The 23,259-nt window shown below is 43.2% G+C and overlaps 2 protein-coding genes across 7 annotated transcripts in view; one reads left to right on the forward strand and one right to left on the reverse strand.

Moving 5' to 3' along the window:
• Positions 1-23,259, reverse strand: part of LOC126542849 (putative sodium-dependent multivitamin transporter) — an 83,098-nt gene that overhangs the window by 58,979 nt on the left and 860 nt on the right. The window lies entirely within an intron of this gene.
• On the forward strand, positions 1,721-22,735 carry LOC126542868 (hypoxanthine-guanine phosphoribosyltransferase-like). Of its 6 annotated transcripts, XR_008615003.2 has the most exons (9): positions 1,721-2,016; positions 3,228-3,334; positions 4,302-4,485; positions 6,060-6,125; positions 7,948-8,048; positions 12,688-12,734; positions 16,249-16,333; positions 20,432-20,508; positions 22,238-22,338. XR_008615003.2 is itself a non-coding variant. In XM_050190003.3 (8 exons), the coding sequence occupies exons 1-8, from the start codon at positions 1,945-1,947 to the stop codon at positions 22,292-22,294; spliced, it is 711 nt and encodes a 236-aa protein (XP_050045960.2). In that variant the 5' UTR covers positions 1,733-1,944; the 3' UTR covers positions 22,295-22,735. The 6 variants fall into 6 exon arrangements, 4 of the variants coding, with proteins under 4 accessions (XP_054933463.2, XP_050045960.2, XP_050045961.1 ...); XM_050190003.3 differs by lacking the exon at positions 16,249-16,333 and having other exon boundaries at positions 1,733-2,016; positions 22,238-22,735; XM_050190004.3 differs by lacking the exon at positions 16,249-16,333 and having other exon boundaries at positions 1,739-1,968; positions 22,238-22,735.

Genomic DNA, 23,259 nt, shown 5'->3' on the forward strand with positions numbered 1-23,259 from the left:
CTGGGAAGTACCGGGCTCGCAGCGTTAAAGAAAGGAAACGCGGGCAAGACAGATGACGATTATTGTTGTGGGATAAGATACGCCCCAAAGGGTGTAAATTTTTCTAAGAGTGTAGGCAGATTTACACCCTTTGGGGCGTATCTTGTCCCACAATAATAATCGTCATCTGTCTTGGTATTCTTTAACGCTGCGAGCCCGGTACTTCCCAGTCACGAGCGGCATGCGCGTTATCAGCGTGATAGCATTTCCTGTCGGCAATGATATCATGCTGATAACGCGCGTGCCGTTCGTTACTGGAAAGTACCGGGCTCGCAGCGTTAGAGAAAGGAAACGCATCAAGGCAGATGACTATTATTGTTGTGTGGCAGAAGGGGCACTCCAAAGGGTGTAAACTCTTCTTAGAGTGTAATCGTCATCTGTCTTGCTTGCGTTTCCTTTCTTGAAAACGCTGCGCTCGCCCAAAGGGTGCAACCGTTTTAAGAGTGTACTTTCCTGTCGGGAATGCTATGCCATGCCGATAACGTGCATGCCGTTCGTACTGGGAAGTACCGGGCTCGCAGCGTTAAAGAAAGGAAATGCGGGCAAGACAGATGACGATTATTGTTCCGTGATATACACCCCAAAGGGTGGAACTGTTTTTGGAGTGCACACTCTTAGAAAAATTTACACCCTTTGGGGCGTATCTTGTCCCACAACAATAATAGTCATCTGTCTTGCCCGCGTTTCCTTTCTTTAACGCTGCGAGCCCGGTACATCCCAGTCACGAACGGCATGCGCGTTATCAGTGTGACGCAGCATTCTCGACAGGAAAGTAGCGAGCGCCGAGTTTCAAGAAAGGAAACGCAAGCAAGACAGATGACGATTATTGTTGTGAGACAAATATACACCCCAAAGGGTGCAACCGTTTTAAGAGTGCAAGGCGGATGATTATTGTTTTGGGACAAATATACACCCCAAAGAGTGCCACCGTTTTAGGAGTGTACACTCTTAGAAAAAATTACACCCTTTGGGGCTTATTTTGTCCCACAATAATAATCGTCATCTGTCTTGCCCACGTTTCCTTTCTTTAACGCTGCGAGCCCGGTACTTCCCAGTCACGAACGGCATGCGCGTTTTCAGTGTGACGCAGTATTCTCGACGGGAAAGTAGCGAGCGCCGAGTTTCCTTTCAAGAAAGGAAACGCAAGCAAGGCAGATGATTACACTCTAAAGAAAGTTTGCACCCTTTGGGGTGTATATCTGCCACACAACGATAATCGTTATCTGCTTTGCTTGCGTTTCCTTTCTTGAAAACGCCGCGCCCGCTACTTTCCTGTCGGGAATGCTATGTCATATGCTGATAACGCGCATGCCGTTCGTTACTGGAAAGTACCGGGCTCGCCGCGTTAAAGACAGGAAATGCGGACAAGACAGATGACGTTTATTGTTGTGTGACAAGATACTACTCAAAGGGTGTAAACATTTCTTAGAGTGTGTGAGTGAAGATCTTTATGGCACGTCCAAGCTTACGATATGATGGCTCAAAAACATCTACGAAACAAGAGACTGTACAACGCTTTATATATGTAATGAGAACATTGATTGATTGAACAAGGGTCGCAAGTTCAAACTTTGTTAATCACACACACAAAAGAAAACAGTTTCTAAGTGGGTTTCATAATTTTTCGGCTCACACAACCGCGCACTCGAGTGGATAACATCCCCTGTGCGTTTGCCTACCGACGCGCCACTTTAAACACAGCGGGCAACTTGCACACACGTTTGGCGAAGAGCGCGTTTTACCTGGTTTTACGCGCTAGTGGTGCAGCACGTCACAGCTTTTCACAGCAGCCGCTCGGCCTACAGCACCAACCATTTATATAACAGCCAAGCGGCCGAGCGAACCCTTGTCGCCACTTTTCCAGCTGCGACGAAGTCGCGGAAAGAAGTTGAAAACGTTCCAGTCATGGACAGCAAGAACTGCGTGGTCGTAAGTGTTCGGTTCCGTCACTACACTCGGCTGCCGCAGAAGAAACTAGTGAGTGCACGACTTCCTGCGCTCGGTGGGGTGCCATGCCGTCTGCCTTTGAATGGGACGTCTGCTTCGCAGCTGGAGAAGAGGCAGGTCGGGGCTACGCCACGCGGCCCTGTTCGTTGCATTTCGTACAAAGTCCTCGGGAACAGATGCGGCGTCACACTGACAGCAAAAGCGTGCGAGCCGAAGTCATTTGTTTTGTAGCGGTGTTCTGTTACGAGTTGTTACGTCTTGCCGGCCGGCGTTGGAAGGGAGCGCGGGCGCACGTGGTTTCGACAATGCGGAGGTGGCTCGCAGTATGTTCAGTGACGCGTACCGACCTGTTCGCATGTCACAGTACAAACTCAGCTTTCCTAGAACAAATAAGCAATGTCGTGGCAGGAATGCGCGTCATGCTTCAAAAGCCCTGTCATAACGGCAAGAAGGTTCAACAGAGGTAGCGTACAGTCTTAAGCAAAATAACACCCTTTTGCCACACAACGATAATCCTCATCTGTCTTGTCCGCATTCCCTTTCTTTAACGCGGCGAGCCCGGCACTTTCCAGTAACGAACGGCATGCGCGTTATCAGCATGACAGCATTCCCGACAGGAAAGTAGCGTGCGCGGCGTTTTCAATAAAGATGAATTCACGAAAGGAAACGCAAGCAAGGCAGATGACGATTATAGTTGTGTGGCAGAGATACACCCCAAAGGGTGTAACTTTGCCTAAGAGTGTAGAGAGGGTGACATCACTGCCGTTCGCGGTAATGTGGTCGCTGATCCGTCTTTTTTTTTTTTTCTTCCGTCGGTTCAGTTAGTATGAACAAACATACTGACGTCATTCTTAATTTTTCTAAATGTTCTCGAAGGTAATTCAACAACTTGGATGTTACAGTGGGAAAAAAAATTCAACAGAAATATGAATACGACACGTATGTAGTACGGCTGACTGCTATAAATTTCGAGAAAATAAATTTTCTTCCAAGTCGTTAAAGAGTTCAAATGCTAATATGCAATGTATGTTGCTGTTACGGGGAAGTATGAGCTGCGCCTTTCGAATCGAATGCAGTTTCACTGGCTGCAGTTGGGGTTACATAGCATCCAAAGTTCAGCGCATATGGTGTATTTTGACTCCAGTGGTGCTTCGAAAACATTAACAACAAGTTGTGGCAGTATAAGAGCACATAGTATTCAGCTCAGCATGCATATTGCTTTTGTTTTGTTACACTTCCAGATACCAGACAACTTTTGTGGCTACAGCACGGAACTATTCTGTATTCCCAAGCACTACAAGGATGACGTCGAGTGTGTCTTCCTCCCGTGCGGACTTGTTCAAGACAGGTAAGCGTGAATTGGTCCCATATATCTTCTCTATTCCATTGTGGAAAGCAACGTGTACAGCCATAATGTATGGTGTGGTAGATGCACAATAGTCAGTGGATGTCGTCAGTACAGTAATGTCCTTTTTTGTTATTCTTTTAGGTGATGAGCACATGCAAAAGTTTATATCTTTGTGCAAATGCAATGGATGTTTTAAAATTATGCATAAGTATTCTGCCATAAAATATTTGTCCACTTTTTAAGCTTACTAGTGCTTGAAGACACCTGATACAGTTGGCATTGCCAACCATCCTCCACTTGTCACTAAAGACCAAATTTGTAAAAAACTTGACACAAAGTATACTTAATAAAAAAAAAGGGGAAAAAACGTGCCTTGCTATGCTTACAGACAACCTTCTGTAAAAATGAAGGGAAAGCTATGGAGCCCAAAGCATGCACAAATGAGAGAGCTTTTGTGAAAAGTCCCCCAATTTTATCCACGTTAGTTTATTCTGGGGAAAAGAAAAACGTACACCTTATTTACAACAGCTAAATCGGACAACGCAAAACACCGAGTTTTGAAGTTGATCTACTTTGCAGTTTTTGCCTTCTGCGTCTGGGCAAACGCGAAACCACTGCACGTGAACAGTTTCAATTTTGAGAAACCAAAGCGCTGCCAAATGTTGCTGGACTACTTGGCATGGTAGCACAGATGCAGAAGCTCCAACGACCTAGTTGCCCGCGAATATCGATTCTGAATTGTAAGCATTATGGTTGTACAGCTGTATTACGTATGTTCAGTAAATTTTGGTACCGTCTGAATGGTTAAAAGTGTGCGTACAACCTAAACACTGTATTACAAAGCAAAAATCTCGACATTCCTAGGCCATGAAATCTCTGAAAAATGTCCTCAAATTTAGACTCTCATCCTTGTGGTTGACAATGCTGGTTATTGCTTCCTTATATGTGCAATATGTTGTCAATGCAGGATAGAACGAATGGCCCAAGACATTGTCTTGCACTACCAGGAAAAACCATTCCGGGCACTCTGTGTCCTCAAAGGAGGCTACCGTTTCTTTGCGGATATGCTCGACAGAGTGCGGCACTACTACCACTTCAACCAGTACTCGACACCGTTCTCCACTGACTTCATCAGAGTCAAGAGCTACATCGTAAGTTCGTACCCTAGCTCAATAAAATTTTTTTTAAATACTAATAATAAAAAGGAGAAGGTAAAGACTTCTTAAATCAATGAGCTATGCAGTAAGGTATCGTATAGACTTATGTAAGGGTCACAACCCCAACTTGGCAGCCCAAAATCTGGAGAAAAAAAAATTTCCAACTGAGGAGCAATTGTGCTCGTTGCCCCAATGCCGGGCACGCACATTGTCGAATTTTCACATGCCGAGTACTTCCGCGTATCGCACTACTAGATGGTGAGAGCTGTGCTTTCACCTATGATGCAGTAGTACATCTGGTGATCTGAAATGTGCACAAGTTGCCGGCTGCACCGGCACCATTTTTTGGCAAAGGGTCGGTACAGTGTAAGGGTCGCTCGCACCTCATCAAAATTGTGAAAGTGCGGGCCTTACACAAGTCTTGCAGCATATGTCCCCAAAATACCGAATTAATCGGAAGGAAAAAGACTTTAAAAGGACACTAAAGAGAAACACTAAGTTTGGACTGATCAAATATTCTTCCGAAACACCATTTGCATTAATTTCTCAGTGATTAAGCTGATTATTAGAAGAGCTTATTAAATAAAGGTTAAAGTTCTTTTTGTTGAACTTTGTGCAAAAGCGCCCAGCGCCAGTACTACAGGAGTCTGACATCACAGATTTAAAATATTTATTTGGACTTCAGCCATTGTGGCTCGGTTAAAGGTCTTGAAACCTCTTGATTTCAGTCTTTGGCTCTTTTAGAATACAATGCAGCCTATCTTTATTTATAGAAAATTAACTAGGCCCTAGCGCTCAATGACGAGCTGGTACAAAAACTTCAACACTGCGGTGCCACCAGTCTTTTGTTTTTATTATTTTTCTGGCTTATGGAGCATTGTCTCGCTGTAAGATTGCCTCTCATGGTAAATATATAAGCACAATTTACTCGTCCAGCTCAAATGAGTTATTTTGTGTCCCTTTAACTGTCTACACAGAAGCTGTGTTTCATTTGGCTTTCTGCACACTCGCCACAGTTGCTCACTGCTTTCACAAATAATTATGCTGTTGAGCATGAAGTCATAGGTTCGATTTGCAGCTTCTATTACCATATTACAGTATGGGCAGAAGGCAACAAAAGCATTTGTCTTGCCAAAAGCCAGATGCTGCAGAACCTCAGGTGGTGAAAAATTGTCCACAGTCCACTTTGGTATGTTAAACTCTAACAACCAATCATTATTGTGTGTTTTCACTGCTGTTTTAGAACCCAGGGCAGAATTAATACTGTGTGCTAGCACTTGAAAAGGATCTGTCAGTAAATTTCTATAAGGACTATTTTTCTTCTTGGCATTAAGGAATAACACAAGTGAAGTACGAGGCCCTTGTGATTCTGAGCAGAATAGCAAGACATATGTTGATGGAATTCTAAAAAGTGCAAGAGTCAGCAGCACAGCAAATTGGAAATGGTTCAAACATTAGATGCACAGATATTTTCCCTGCTTTTATTTCAATAAACTTGAACGCTGGATGTTCCCTGTGTACAGCATTTTATGATGCAAACCTGTCTTTGTGCTTTTTTTCATGTCTAGAATGACAAGTCGAGAGGTGAAGTAACTGTCATGGGGCTGGACAGCATGGAAGCACTCAAGGGACAGGTAATTCACTTTTTGTAGTTAACAGAACATTCATTCTTAACCCACACAGAAAAGTGCCTCTAATGGCGCAGGTAATTCATTATGCCATGGCAGACACCATTCTGTGCACTGCTTGCAATGTCTGTACTTGGGTTGGCAATGTAGCTGTGCTTCATACTCCAAGGCATATAATGTAGAGCTACCATACGTGTGTGACACCTGCCATGCTATGAATGCATGCAATTTTGTTGTTTGTCTGGGACACCTGCTATTAAACTTGCCTTGCAGTTTTACACACATGATGTTGCATAGGCACTTAATGTAAAGCTTAATAAGAGGATTGCATACGACAGTGCTCAACGTAATTTTCTCGAACCCCATCTCCATCTTTTTGTTGCTGATTGCCATGTCACTAAGACTGCTCACTCAGTGCAACATGACAGGGAAGGAATAGAATGATAAAGTTGCAACGAATGTTGCATACCTAAAATTTATGTGAATAAGTAACATCACGAAAGATGTTATATCTTGTTTTGTGCAGCTGCTGTTAGAAATGTTACCCGCCGTGGTGTTGTAGTGGCTATGGCATTGATCTGCTAAGCCCGAGGGCGAAGGATCAAACCCTTGACACAATGGCCACATTTCGATGGGGGCGAATGCAAAACCGCTTGTGTACCATGGAATGGTTGGACGTTAAAGAACCCTAGGTGGTGAAAATTCATCCAGAGTCCCACACTGTCATGCCTCATAATCATTGTTAGAAAGAGGAAGCCCGATGCACAAATATATTTACAACTACTATTTACATGGGGAAAAGCTACACGTGGAAAAGCTAATCACACAGGTTGGTACAAAGGTCGCAGCTCCAGGAGACAGTCTCACTTCCTCTTAGTCTCCCTCTTGCGTGCACGGTCCTGTCGAAATGCACTGTAACAATATCTTAGCTTTAGCACGCTAAAGCCCAGAATTTGATCTACTTTATTTTAGAAATGTTATGCAAGGAAGACAAAATAGACATCATGAACACAAGCTATATCATTAATTAGTATTTGTTTTGGAAACATGCATACACTTCAACAGAAAAGGGAAAGCAAGGAACAGGCTGGCAACTGCCACCAGATAGGGAACAACGCCTGCCTACTCTTCAGAAAGGAGGAAATCATTAAAACGCTAGATTATACCAATGAAACACTGAAATTTTACTATTGTGCATGTTTGTGTACATGTTACTGTTGCCACACTACCGTAACACAAGGGACTAGCAATGAGGTGGAGCACCATTCGCAACACCACGTGTGGAAAGTGCTTGGCAAAATCTGTGGAAGCATTACTGCATTGCACAGCTATTCTCCATTTGGCTGAAACAAATACTTGAGCAGGAATATTTTAACTTACTCTTTGATTACCTGAAATAAATGTACACACTGTAATAACAATCTTGCTATGGACAAATTTTGCTAACTGTGTGGATTCTTGCGTCTCCTGCTGTATGATCTGTACCACTCTCCGATATCCTTAGCTTTGGGGCTCGCAGTACTTCAAACAAATTAAGAATGATCCCAACACGGGTCCTTTCAGTTATGTTGCTTGGTGTTGTGTAGGACAAAAACAAACTATTTTGGTTTAGCACAGAGCAAGATGTCGCCAAGAGCACAGCCCCTGGCTGCTGCTTAGTGTCACTCCCATTACCTACCCATCAAACTAGAACTTATAATGAACTAACATTGCCAAAATGTTCTTCTACATATGCTGTAGGCATCTGCTGAATAAAAACATGTTTGTCTCGCTAACAGCCGCCTGTTATTCCTTTGTCAGTTTTACATACACATTCAACCGTGTACAGAATATCCTGATTGTTGAAGACATCATTGAGACTGGGAAAACAATGGCTGCTCTTGTGGAGTACCTTAAGGCTTTTGAACCTAAAGAGGTCAAGGTATCCAGGTGAGTGTCTTGAAAGCATATCTCCAAACATAGCTCGCTTGAGGCACAACAATGAAAAGGACTGTAGTTGTCGTTGCAAATGTGTCTTCCATGCTCGTGGCTTTTGGTGGTGATGATGTGAAATAAGAATGTGGGCACATTCTGCCAAATGTTTATTATTTCAACAATGTTGTAGGTTGGGACGTTGAGTGTATTTTCCTGAAAATTGCCGAAAATTCATTGTACAGTGCAGCAGGGATGGCGAAACTCCTTGCAACACACTTGAAGGAAAACAATATTTGCAGTAAACACTGCCAACTCGTCAACTACCAATCATTTACTGGAAGTCCTGAGATTGTGAACAGTTCTATGGTACCCATCCCTAAAATGTGTGCCGACCATCTTTGTACTGGAATCCATTCGATGAGTGATTGATTGATACATTCTAATGTCTAAAGCAACACTGGGGCCATTAGAAATGCTGTAGTGGAGGGCTCCAAATTAATTTTGGCCACCTGAGGTACCCTGCAACATACTTCACCATGATAAATCTTCAATACTCAGCAACTGCTGCTATAAATGCAAAAGGCACACCAATAAGTGTTTCAGAAGATTTTTTCTTAAAGGATAAGGCAAATGTGCACGCACTTGTGGCATTGAGCGGCAAATGAAAGGGCAAACAGAGCAAAATTATCATTCAGTAAACTGAGAATTGATGAGAAAGTTTATACTTGGGACTCAGTGAAGAATATTAGGACTGAGTTACCATAGAAAGCAAGTCTTTCGAAAGATTCCCTATCCACTTCGATTTCGTTCTGAGCAATTGTCGAGGGTACCCATCTCTCAGAACGCAGGAGCGCAAAGCAGCGAAGCCCCGCTGTGAAACGGCGAAAGAAACAGTGAAGCGCGTCGTGGTACCCTACACAGCGAGAACAAGCGAAGCCCTTGCATTAATTTTTAAGGGCTACGGTGCTTAAATTGCCCACGTGCCTTCCCAAAAACTTGGCCAACAGCTGGTTCATGCAAAAGACCCTTTGCAACACACGGACTACCCGGGAGTGATATACAAGATACCATGCAAGGAGTGTGACGTGTCGTACATCAGGGAGAGCAGAAATTCTAAATGGCGCTTGAAATAACACATGAATGACGTCACCAGGGCCACACAGCCGCGAACGCCCTAGCAGAACATCACGAACCGGACACATTATTGACTGGGACTCGGGAGCCATCATCGCTAAAGAGAAACACTTATCTGCCCGTTTGCTTTTAGAATCATTTTACATCCAATCATCTAGACACAGAATAAACAGGACGCGGGGTACACCCGAACTCTGCACCACCTCACCCATAAACAGCTGCGCGCCCATGCTTACATCTTCATTATGATCAAGGGACCCGTACGCGGCCCGAAACGTCTGTTTTTTATTTTTATTTTATTCTTGGCGAGTGCACATTTTTGGCACCAATATGTTTCCTCGCCAGACGAGTTTTCGTCAAACACTTGACTATTGCTAGCATACGTAACAATAATGGCCAATTAGATGCATATTTTTTTAGACTTTTCAAAGGCGTTTGATGCAGGCCCGCACCAGGATTTACTCTCAAAACTATCGGCCTTTGGTATTAGTAACAAAATAATATCCTGGATTAAGTTTTCCAACCAATCGTAAACAGAGCATAACAATTGGTACTCATCTTTCACAACCACTCGACATCTACTCCGGAGTACCACAAGGATCGGTTCTCGCACCACTCTTGTTCTTGATGTTTATTAACAACATCCAGTTTTCTGTTAAAAACTCCATTCAGAAGTGCCTGTTTGCCGACGACTGTGTCATGTACACAGTCGTACACAATTCGGATGACCAAATATAACTCAACAATTCACTGCAAAGAATTCACTCCTGGTGCAACACTTGGGGCATGAAACTGAACACTACAAAAACACATTACATTTCTTTTACAAATAAGAAACTCCCACTTAACTTTACATATGCGATCGGAAGCTCAATAATAAAAAGCGCCAGGCAATATACCTAGGCATTAAACTCTCGCCTAACCTTAACTCGAAGTCGTATATCTCGACCGTGTGTCAAAAAGCCGAAGGCAAACTATCCTTTTTTAAAACTGAATCTGCGCACTGCACCACCATACCTCAAGCTAAACACGTACAAAACACTGATAGTACCGTGCCTAGAATACGCTAATATAATCTGGAGTCCTCATCAAAAATACCTTATCAATAAAATAGAATGCATACAAAAATTAGCAGTCAGGTTCGTATGTTCAGATTACAAAAGGCAATCTAGTGCCTCAGGTCTGATCACAAGGGCAAACCTAAAATGCCTCTCGCAGAGAAGAATTTTTCGACTAAAATTTATCACCTATACATGGTCATTTCCAGACAACACGTTCTCATTACCTGCATGATTTTCCTGGACACTCAACCAGATTAAATCATTCTAAGACAATCCATCTACCCCAAGTTGTGTTGACGTTCACAAAAACTCCCTTTTTCCGTCAGCCATTTCCCAGTGGAACAAGTTAACAAACGATATTGTATGTTGCAATGACCAGGGTGTCTACCAAGTTGACATTTCCAAATTCCCTGAGTTTTCTAGGTTCTCCCTGGGTGCCTTTGCACAATTCTCTGAGTGATGCAGAACTATGTTTTATGTCAAGTCGGCCTGAAACCATATCGCCCGATGCTGCCACTCTCTAATAAGGATATGAAAAAAAAAAACGATTGAATCCAATTTGAATACTAAGGAGTAAGAGAATAGAAGGGAGGGGTTAAAAAATGCAGAGTAGATAAAATGTCTTCGAAAAAAATTGCAAATGGAGTCAGACATTCTCAAATACAAATAAAAAGGAGATACATGCAGAAGCAAATATTTTCAAATATGAACTATTTCTATCAACTGATAGCAAGCTCAGTGGTATAAAGCTCGAACTTTGTCACAATTGAGATTCTCTCTCAACAGCTCGTAAGTCAACCTCAACTGTCCTGACATACTCGCAGCCCGGGCACGACGCCTTAGTGCTGTGTTTCACTGCTTTAAAGAGTTTATTTTGGTTTGGATGAGGGACACCTGCATCGCAGCCTCAACCAACACTTCGTTTTTTGAGCTCAAGCTCTTTCAAAACGGCGGCAGCATGCTTCCTTTCCCGTTAATTCCTCAATGCGTAGGTTCTTTCTGTTCTTGTCCTCCTTCCGCCACTCGTTCGCTCCACGGACAAATTGAAGCATGTTCTTGGTCAGTTGCACAGTCCCCGTCCAATTTTTCGAACTCCCTAGGGGCCGCGAAAACGTCCGAAAAATCGGCAAGTGGGAAAAAATAAATGCATGTTATTTACTGCCCTTAGAGGCTCAAACCACCACAGGCACATTCGAAAACGCTCTGAAGGCCTGTAGGTACACGTATTAGGCATATCGGTGCTCATACTGCGACAGGAAATACCGGGTGCACGCGCGTATAATTAAGGAATACATACTGTGCTCCGTGGCAAAAGGCCCTTCCCACGTTTGTTATCCTTCACTGCAATAATTTTGCGCATGCTTCACCAAGTAACATTTCAGTGTTGAGGCGAAGCTGACTTTCGGGAACCGGAATTATGCAACGCACCGTGCTTTCCAAGCTTCTAAGCCAATCGCGAGGACCACAAAGAGTCCGCACCATTGCTGACAGCAGCGAGTTCTTTCAATAAAAAATACGGCACCGAACGGCAAGAATCTGCACAGCAAACGTCGAAGCAGTTAGACCTAACGTTGCCGCAGTAGTAGCTACGGCTGCCAGCGGATCTGTGTGCGAGAGCGGCGGTTTGCGGCGGTGAGGTAATCAAATGGCAGCGGTGGTGGCTTTGATTAATGCCGTTTCGGATCTGCGGTCACGGCAAAATGTCCGGAAAATCGGACGGCGAAGAGTTTTTGCGTCCGAAAATTTCAGACATTCTGATACATTGACTCTATGGAATACGTGGTGGCGGTGCTGTGAAGCCGTCCAAATTATCGGGAATCCGGGAAGTTGGTTGTTGACTGTACACTGGCAACTCCTCCAGCCGACAACAGGGCATCAAAGACGATTCATTACGATTCCTGTCTGTACTCAAGCCAGCATTACCGCGACTTTCGACCCTTTCAATAAAATTACAGCTAATTTTCCCTGATAGAGGCAATAATTCCCCCGAGTTTTTCCAGACTACTCAAAATCCCTGAGAATTCCCGGTTTTCCCAGTTGGTAGATACCCTGAATGACACCGACTCATTTATGAACCTTATGCACTGTATTGACTTCTCACCATGAATTTTTTTTTTAATATGTACTCGCATTTACCATCAGATTTCTGTACCACTCCTGCACGGGCCATGAAGGGCCTGCAGTATATTCAAATAAAAAAATAAAAGATACTGCAGCGCCACCGCTTCTGGCAATACAGAACATGACAGACGGAGAAGCACTGTCAGACCACCCGAAAAACTTTATGTACACTCTAGATCAACCTTCACGGAATTGCTTGCGGTAGCAAATATTCAGAATTTAGTTTAAAATTGTGTTTTTATGCAACCTTGCAACATTATCTGTGGCCAAAAGCACCAGGCTAAACTTTACTCAGGTGCAATTCCGGTGAACACATCTCCTTTCTCTGTTTTGTGCAGCTTGTTTGTCAAGAGGAGCCCGAGGAGCTCTGGTTACAAGCCAGATTGTAAGTTGTGCTTGACATACTGAAACTATCTTAAAGCAGTCTTTGTGCTCTTACTCTAGCATGGCACTACAGCCATAATAAATCTGTAAGAAAGGTAAAATGACCTGCCATGGTTGCTTAATGGCTATGGATTTCTACGTAGAGCCATGGTGTTGGGCTGCTAAGCACAAGATCGCGGGATCAAATCCCGGCCACGGCAGCCGCATTTAGATGGGGCGAAATGTGAAAACACCCATGTATTTGGATTTAGGTGCAAGTTAATCAACCCCAGGTGGTCCAAATTTCCGGAGTCCTCCACTACACCGTGCTTCATAATCAGATCGTGGTTTTGGCACGTAAAACCCCATAATCTAATTAAATTTTTAAAAGAAAATAATCAACTAGGCATTTGAGGTAGAGTGCCTTAGGGCAATTCTATTGGTCAAACATAAAAGCATAAAAGGGATATGCACTGAAAGCAGCCATACTTAAAGAGACACCAAAGACAAATATTGAGCCAAGCTAAAGTGATAGATTAATGCTCAAGAACGTCTAAGGCAACAATATTATCACGAACAGAGCTTTAGTAATCAAGAAACCACATAAATGCAGGACACTAACTTCCTCAGGACATTCAAGTACTAGCATGATGATGAAAACACCCCTCATTTTAATTCCGTCGCTAGTACTCAACTACTTGTGATAAAAAGATTGTTGTATTGCATTATAAGACAAGAGAAAATGCTACTTGTCCAGTTCTATTTGATTTTTAGGGAATATAACTGTCACCCTTGACAAGGATGCTCGTGGCAGAAAAGTTTCATGTTCCCCACTCTGTGCCACCCGCACTTTTGCATTTCAATAGTTTCTTTATTGCATAGTGCTGCACTGGTCCTGCTGTCTCGCGAAACTTGCACAAACAGCAAATAGCAGAGAATGACACGTCCATGTGATGTCATGGGAATCCTAAACAGACCACACCACTTGACCGAGAGCAGCTGCAGTGGCAAATCTAACGCTCTGTCTTGGCCCAGTTTTTCCATAGCTACACATTGGCTTTTTGCACAGAAAACTGTAGCGTCATCTGTTGGGTGCCATTTTGCTCACCGATGGCAGTAAAGGGCTGTGATCGCATATGCAGCATCACCACTACCAACTCGGCAGTGGGCGATTTGAATTGAGCTCAAAGTACGCAGACCCTTCAGGCACACTTTTCTCTTAAACTAAGTCTTTTCTTGGCGAGAACCAAGCGCTGCGAGGTTTCTGGAATGGTATTTTAACCGTCCACATAGACTTAGTATTTGCCTGTAATGTCCCTTTATGAAGTTGTGCCACATTAACGGAAAATGAGAAATAAATTTTGATCACATACAAGCTGTCGCAGCTATCATACATGAATTTTTTTTAAAAGCGGATAATTCTATGCAAATGGATGTTCAGATAAGGAATCATCAGTAATTTTTCCTTATTTATTTAAAATGTAGGGGTGGGCAAATATCCAAATGTGAATTGAATACAAGACTAACTATGCGTACTTGAAAACAAGCTATTTGGTATTTTTAAATACTTGAAGCTAATCAAATATTTTGCAACAGTCTTCTGTTCTGTCTGCTGAACAAAGGATTGAAAGTTGTGTTTTGCATTTTAGTAGTTTTATTATTGCGTAGTGCTGCGGCGACATCCACCCTATTGTAGCAATTGCTACAAAGGAAACCCATACGACATGATATTCCAGTGCAAGAAACACAGAGAAAGAGACAGATAGGAAAGCAAGAAAGACGGTGCTACACTCACGACTGCTTATTAGCCACAAAGCTTGCTACATATATATATATATACCGCGCACACTCTTTACACCAGGGGGCAGCAAAGAGCAATTGGCAGGTCATCTTGTTTGTGACAAACCTAGCAATTTCATTTCTGCGTAATATAACAAAACAGATGTTTGACTAACGCATGCTTGACCACTGATATGAATGTGATATGCCTCTAGCAGTTCCTGCACGGTTTTATCTCTGCTCCTACCCAGGATTCTCACCTCAGAAAAACGTGGTTTATAGCAGCACGATCTGCAATGCACAGAGAGATGGGCACTCATATCCTTTTTTGAATTGAGTGCTTCCTCATTCGGTAGGTTTTTCCGTTACTAAGTAGGTTTTTCCATTAAGTTATCGTGCAGTATGAAAACCATACAGTTTCCTTGGCTTTTATTCCGAGGAACTCATGTGGGTTTTCTTTGTAGCAATTGCTACGAGTGGGTGGATGTCTAGTTTTCCCTTCATTAATAACTTCTCTCCACCTTTCGGGTTTCTGCAGAACTATTATGTCAAACTCGTGCCTTTGCTTTAAGTTGTTGATGGGTTCGACTTCGCCCTGCCATCTGCTAGCCGTCTGGTTAGCTCAGAAGGTAGAGCGGCTGCCCCGGAAAGGCAGTGGTCCCAAGTTCGAGTCCCAAACCAAGACTAATTTTTCTTCAACTGCGAGGCTTTTGTTTCAAGGAACCCATATGGGTTTCCTTTGTAGCATTTGCTACAATTGTATGTCTCATTTTCCCTTTATTAATTACTTCTTTCCACCTTGCGGATTTCCACTGAACAATTACATCAAGGAAAGAACATGCATGCTGTTATCGTTCCCTTTGAGGTGCCACTTGTAATTATGCATAGAAAAAACTTTTTTTTTACATAAACATTCTTTTTGGGACCTAAGAAAGACAAAACTATCGAATTCTTGAAAATTATCATGAAACCTTATTATTTGCAACATTGTACACAATTGTGTACACAGCGCCTCGGTGGTCACAAAATTCACTTGTGGAAGGCGAGGAAGCAATGTCGCTCTTTCGTTAGGCACAGTGGTACGACGCATTTCATGCAGAATATCTGGGACCTTCCTGTGCACTTTTCAAGCTTGCACCTCGATGGCTCCTTTTGGTCGCGGGCCTCGGGCCAATGGTCAAAGGAGTCGTAGCGCTTTTTCTCGGGCAGTACCGACTTAATTAGTGCTTTGGCAACTTGCAAGTGAAAATTCATAAAATGTAGGAGTTTAGATCTAGGCAGCGTTTGATTGTCACGGAGGTATTCCAGCCAAGAATTGCAGATAGCCATGTCCACAAAGTGAAAAGGCACCCTCAGTGTCCACTTCTACAGCTTGCGTTTCCCCTGCAGCAGCATCTTCATCTTCTGCGAGGTTGGTGAACGCAGCTGCAATGCAGGCATCAGTCGCTTCACACGTGGCATCTTCATCGTCACTTTCCACGATGTCGGAAACATTTCCATCAGCTGTGGGCTCCAAAAAAAAAAAAGCCTTTCAGCTGATTCTTGGGTTTTCTCATGCTTTTTCGCATTGTAAAAAGAACAAGGAATGGCCAAAAAACCTGGAAAGAAAATCAAAGCAACTCTCAGCATTCTTCATTTCTGCAGCGACCACGGCGCTTTGTACACAATCGTGTAGACATGCGCGTGCAAGTGTTAGCATTCGGTCATCTCCTCAGAAATGATGAAATTATCACTTTTCGGTACTTTATATCCTATAGCGAAATCTGGTGCTGCTGCGCTGTGGTATGCATCGGAACGCCGGTATATTGCGACTTCGGATTGGCATCGTTCTCGGAGAGCCAGGCAAGCACTGTTCCGTCTGTCACAATGATTAATTTTCTACTAAAACAGCACGTAAAAAGCTGTTTTAGCTTTACTATTACACAAAAACATGTTTAACTATGAGAAGTTGTTATTGCATGTACAGTTATATGAAACGTAAAAAGTATCAGCGGGCCACTAAAGTTGGAGGACAGACGATAAGATCCGCACTCGCTTTGAAACAGTTTGTCGTCTGTTCTTGCTTTTCTTCGCTTGGTCATGCATTGTAGGTGTGTAAAGATGTAATATGCGTGAATGGAAACATTGTATGATGATTTTACTTTAGGAACGCGTTATTTGTGTAGCCATATCTACGTTCTACACGGAGCCTCTTGCAACACCAGACAACACAAGCCTTGCAGACACATATACCGTCATTCCCATGACGGCACGGTGCCTCTTAAGAAACTCCCATAGACGGTGGCATCAGATTTCCCTCTAGGTGTTATAGTGAGAAACACTATGCTTTATATAATGCACAAGCGCGTCTAATTTTTTTTTGCTTGCTCCAACGTAAAAAAGCGGCTCTAAAAAAATAAGAACTTGACTCGCCGCTCTTTGCTGCTCCGGCGTCCGCCATTTCTTGTTTTGATATGAACATCTTCACCGAAATGCGACAGATGGCGCCCAAAATGCACATGGTTGTCAGTTTAAAGTTTGCAAATGGGCTAAAAACAACCTAATGGAGAATTGTGCATCCTAATCGTGAAAAAAACACCAGACGTGCAATGTACACATTTGTGAACAAAGTGGCTTAAAGGGTTAACAACAGATGGACAGCTTGTTTGATGATGCTGCTACCCTGTGCACATGGGCACACACAGCTGCATGATGTAACATGGGTGTGTAGTCACATGGTATTTTACACATATCACAGGCTTTCTTTTTTCTGGAAAAAAACATGCAGTGTGTACCTTGTTGGAAACATCTCATTATCATATCTCAAGATTCTCTACAACTTCTTCACTGACATCTTCAGAAGGAAAACAATTTAAGAGTTTGCTAATTACTTTTAATTAACCAATTGAATGTCATGGACTAAAAAATTATGCAGAACCCACACACTGGGAATCTATGTTATGTGAAGCATTTCGCAGATAGCTGGCTACCCTCAATTGTTTGGGGATATGCAAAGTGTTACCAGGTGGATCAACATGTTTGTGTAAGGCATTCAGCTGTGTGTCTTACGCGAGCATGTGTATGAGGACAGCAAAAAGACAATGGTGACAACAATCATGTGATCACGATAGCCTGATTGCTAATCTGGCCGTTGAATGCTACGACATGCCGATTGTTCGGTTCTGCATAAGTACTGGACAAGCGCAAGTTAGAGAAACAGAATTGTGATGTCATACAGTCTATGTTAAAATGATGATAGAATTTTCACTCCCGTGATAAAATGTTAACCTGTTGACCTGGGCTGGTCATGAAGGTGGTACAATGTCGCACGGCTTCTGTGCAGCTTTAGCTGCAACGAGAAAAGGACTAGGAAATGTATCCAGGAAGTAGTGCAGTCCAATGCAGCGTCTAAAGTGTGAAGGAGAACAACTTTATTGACTCGTAAATCTGACTGGCGTACATGGGTGGAGCCCCTATTCCAGGGCCCCACTGGCTTCTGCGGCTTGCCAGGCCTGGTTGAGGGTTGCCAGCTGGCTTCCCAAATCTAGTTCAATCAGTCACGCCTCCCGCAACCAGTTAGTGAGAGAATTTCTGATTAGCGACGAGATGGCATCTGCAGGGCACCTCGGGCATTGGTCTGTCATGTGCTGGAATGTAGATACGTGTTCACACCAGGGACATTTGTCTTTGTGTCTGTCGGGGTACATCTTGTGTAGCCTGAGCAACCGAAGAAACGTGTTTGTCTTTAGCCGGCACCAGTCCCTTGCCTGCCCCCTGTTGAGCTTGGGATGGGGAGGAGCCTTTGCATCTCCAGTATTTCTCGTGGCGTGCCAGGTGTGTGGGAATCGGTTGGGGCAGAGTGATCCACGGCTCGGCCTGTCATATCTTGAACCAGGCAGTCCACCCGTTTGTTGCGAGAAACTAGCACATTGCGCACCAGCCAGATATCTCGGAGGTGTGTGAGATTGTGGACTAATAGCAAAAGCATCAGGCTGCTGTACTGGTAGTCAGACTGTTGATCCCAATGTTGGCCATGAATTTGTTTTACAGCGAAGCCGTTAGCCTCTAGCTGGTCAGGATTTTTTGTGTCCGCATGCGCGGCGCTCACACCGAAATGTGGGCCAATCTCGGAGACAGTGCAAAGAAGTGGGAAGCGCAGTGTGCTGCTTATCCAAGAGGCATCACATAACATCATCAGGTGACGTCATCACTTGACGAAGACGCCGTCACATTTGACGTCATCAGAAAACTAAAGTAATGTTTAACAGTCTCAGAAGAGAACAGCAGTTTACGATAGGTAGCGAGGCACTGGAAGTGGTAAGGAAATACATCTACTTAGGACAGGTAGTGACCACGGATCCGGATCATGAGACTGAAATAATCAGAAGAATAAGAATGGGCTGGGGTGCGTTTGGCAGGCATTCTCAGATCATGAACAGCAGGTTGCCATTATCCCTCAAGAGAAAAGTGTATAACAGCTGTGTCTTACCAGTACTCACGTACGGGGCAGGAACCTGGAGGCTTACGAAAAGGGTTCTACTTAAATTGAGGACGACGCAACGAGCTAGGAAAGAAAAATGATAGGTGTAATGTTAAGGGATAAGAAAAGAGCAGATGGGTGAGGGAACAAACGCGAGTTAATGGCACCTTAGTTGAAATCAAGAAAAAGAAATGGGCATGGGCAGGACATGTAATGAGGAGGGAAGATAACCGATGGTCATTAAGGGTTATGAACTGGATTCCAAGGGAAGGAAAGCGTAGCAGGGGGCGGTAGAAAGTTAGGTGGGCGGATGAGATTAAGAAGTTTGCAGGGTCAACATGGCCACAATTAGTAGATGACCGGGGTAGTTGGAGAAGTACGGGAGAGGCCTTTGCCCTGCAGTGGGTGTAACCAGGATGATGATAATAATGATGATTATGCCATCAGGCGATATCGTCACATGACGATGCTGTTATTCTCGTATATTCGAATTACAATCCGCAGCTATCATGTCTGCAGCTTGAATGTAGTCATAGCTTAAGAATTTTCTTATGCAAATTAAGAAATTCAATTAGTTCAATAACACACTTGCACTTGGCGGAGGGCCTAGGAGAATGAGCATGTATGCTGCACTTCTCGCATACGTGCACACAGGACATGCGTCTGCACACAATGTACCTGTCCTTTATGCGTGGGCACTCTGCCCATGGCATCTGTCGCACAGTGTTTGCTGCGACCATAATCGACATCATGGCAAACACTGTCCAAAAACCATACACCTTGCAGCATGGCCACTCAGGTAGACCTCAAATGGCAGCTGGAAAAGGGCTTTGTCTTTGAGTTTTTACATAACATAAATAAGTTTTCTTGCATATTTGAATTAGAATCCAAAGCTATCATGTCTGCAGCTTGTGTTTAAGTCATACTTTATGAATTCTCTGATGCAATAAGGCCTTGCGCTTGGCGGTGGGCCTAAGGGAAAGAGCAAGTATGCTGCACTTCCGCACACGTGTGTGCATGCGTGACGTACGTCACTTGTGGTGGCAGTGTTTGTCTAACGTAGACAACAGCTTTGCCGTACATCCGCTTTCACAGCGTGGAATAGAGGTAGATTTTTTTTTATTGGAGAGGTCCGAAAAGAGGTGAGGAGGAAAACTACTTACCGCAATGTGCCGGAATGGGGCAAAGAACACTTTACATTAAAGTTACAGGCAGTATCTCAACTGAACTTCAACGTGCACTTTCATCTTATTTGCATAGAACAATCTGTTATTTTAATTTATCTATAGTTTGTACATGATAGCTGCGACACCCTGTATAGGTCCACATCTTGTGTTTAGGAAGATGAGAGCAAACTTCGTACCTGCAAAATTTTACTGTTATTCATTCTCATAGCTGCTTGTCATGCCAACAGGCTTGGCAGATGTGTGACCCTCTTGTAGGGCTGTTATACTTGCTCATGTGCAATTTTCCCACTGCAGACTGCGGCTTCGAAATACCTGACAAGTTCGTTGTTGGCTATGCCTTGGACTACAATGACCATTTTCGTGACCTAAGCGTAAGTGTCAATTTTCTTAAAGAAAAAAAAAAAGTTGCTGATGTTTGTATTGAGTACAGAGTGATCTCTTTGGTGACATTGTGGACTCTGCAATGAAACCAGACATTGCAGCTTTGTAGTTAGAACTGAATATGTTGACATCTAAGCATTATTCGTCACTCTGACATATACAAGTAATTTGGGAATAGGAATTATGCAGCACTTTGCTTCAATAAATGCACTTCACAGAATTTGCCTTTAGTGCAGAGTCATGGAGTTGCTACTTGTTTTTTTATTTGTATGTAGTTGTTCTCCAGTAGTAGTTGCAGTCCAGCGCCTGTGTATGTCCTTTCTATGTGTTATTTACATAGTAGTGCAGAAGCACATGGGCGACGAAACAAAGACTGGACACAGCGCTGGCCTTTCCCTTTCGTCATCCATGTGCTTCTGCGCTACTGTGTAAATAATGCCATACCAACTAGCTCACCAGTCTGTCCATTTGAACTTTCCATGTGTGCATGTACGTGTCAGATATAAGTGTGCTGCTTCAATATCATGGCTCACCAACTAGCCCATCAGTATTTTTTAAGCATATATTTACCAACTGAAAAAAATTAGGGTCCAAGTCGTGAACCTGCTCTGAACAGTTGCTGTAATATGAGTATTCCTTAAGTGCAGCCAATAACCCCGAAGTACAGGCCAAGCTTCACAAGGAAGTCTTCGAATGCTTTGCTTCACATGGATGTGTCACTATTTGAATACAGTTGGCGTCAAAAGTCTATGGGAGGTGGGGTCTGAGAAAAAAAACTGGATGTTTTCTGAACATTAACACACCACCTGGATTTCTGATTTGTTGCCTCTACAAGTATACCTGACGAATATTGTGTAGTGTTGTTTTACTGGACGCATGCTAAAACTCAACTGAAATTCGTCTTCGCGGAACCTGCATCTCGCACACTTTTGACGCTGATTGCACTGTCCAGTGCCATGAAGTATTGTCTATTGTGTATAGATAGCTTTGATGGTTACTTAATTAATCTTATCATTTCAAGTCTCTTTCAATATGAAATTGAAGTTAGCCCCAGCTAAAGCTTGCATTAATGGCTAGCAACAAAAGTTTCTTGACATAGTGCATGTCAGATCTTACTGTTAACATCTTCTGGCTGGTTGCCACTAATTTGCAACATGCCAGTTTTCGGTTCTTCTGTCAGTCAGGATGGGACTCTCTGAGCTAGAGAAAGGCTGATTCTAATGTTAGGTGTAATTAACTGTCCAACAAAAACATTTCAGCAAGCAACACTTTGGACATAAAATTTATCAGCAAGGCTAAACGATCCAGGAAACTAGCACAGGTGCATCCACTTAGGCACACGCATTGCAGTCATCTCTGCCTTGCCAGCTGCTTTGCAGACAGCCATAAGATGCGAAACAGTGTACCTTCTTATTCAAATGATGTGCAGTGAGAAAATATGCAGATGTAATGCATTCTTTGACACTAAATACCAAGCCCGTTTTTGTAAGAAGCCCACATATTTCACCCTGGGGTACTAAATGAAATGGTCTAACTGCACATGCAAGTGCATTTCAGTACATTCCTTTATTCAGGGAATACTGGCATAGCTGTAAACCTTAAGGAAATTACCACTAGAGCTGCCACTGGCACGTACTAAATAGCACCAAAGTAAAACATATTGTGAAATTGTGTCAGCTTCTATGTGAATATTGTATTTGCCTTTTTTCTTTTTTCTAGCATGTCTGCATCATCAGCAGCCAAGGCAAAAAGAAGTATGCAACAGCACGATTCTAAGCCCCCCTGATGTCTTTGTCGTCCTGTTACCTCCATCAGAAGCATATTATCTGCAGTAGTTGCATACAGACGCAATATTGGCCGAGCAGTCACAGTTGCGTTTCACGGAAGACTGTGTTCAGTAGACTGGTGTGCTAGTAGCACCTACCTTACTTGTGTGCTTTGTTCACTTGCACTTACGTACTTCTGCTACTTAACAGTACGCATTCCATGACAGACACACAGTGAGACATGTATGCTGTGGTAACGTGAGGTGCAATGTTTTGCTCTCTCAGAAAATTGCATTTCGTTAAAGAACCGGTGATGTTGCATGACTGCCAATGCAGTGCTTATGTAACTATTGTTAGCGTCAATTGTTTCATGGTGAAAACTGCCCAGTGATGTCTGTACTTCATGTGCCAGAGGTTATTTTCGTAAAATAAATACGTTTTTTTGCAAGAACACTTGTGCATTGGAATGTTTGTAGATTGAAATGGCGCAACACTCTTCAACACAGGAAAGAGGCTGGTGGGTAAGCACTGTACTGAGATGTTTTGTGCATTATATTGCACACTGGCTTCAAAACGATTACGTAAAACATAGGTTGGACGCCTGCGGAAGAGTATCGAACTGATTTAGTTATCTTCTGGCCGCTAGCGTTTGAGAAAATTGACTCCAACTTGGCAGAGGCTGTTGTGCCATAACAGATGACGAAAACCAACCCTGAATTGTTTCAAATACTGCGGAATGAAGTGAAAATCTAGGAAGCAGTGCAAACATGGCATCTCACCACATGATGATGCCTCTTCGTCTCGCTGTTTATGCTAAGAAAAAGCTGTTTTTACCATATCAAACGGCAGGAGATGGTCACTTTGCCTGCTTACATGGAGGTTCGGCTTCTGGCATCTAACACTAATAAAAAAAAAAAAAAAAAAACGTTCGTAACACATCCATCAGTAGCAAGAACAGACTTGCAAGGCGACGGC

This window comes from Dermacentor andersoni, chromosome 2 (genome assembly GCF_023375885.2).
Source record: "Dermacentor andersoni chromosome 2, qqDerAnde1_hic_scaffold, whole genome shotgun sequence".
NCBI classification, from domain to species: Eukaryota; Metazoa; Arthropoda; class Arachnida; order Ixodida; family Ixodidae; genus Dermacentor; species Dermacentor andersoni.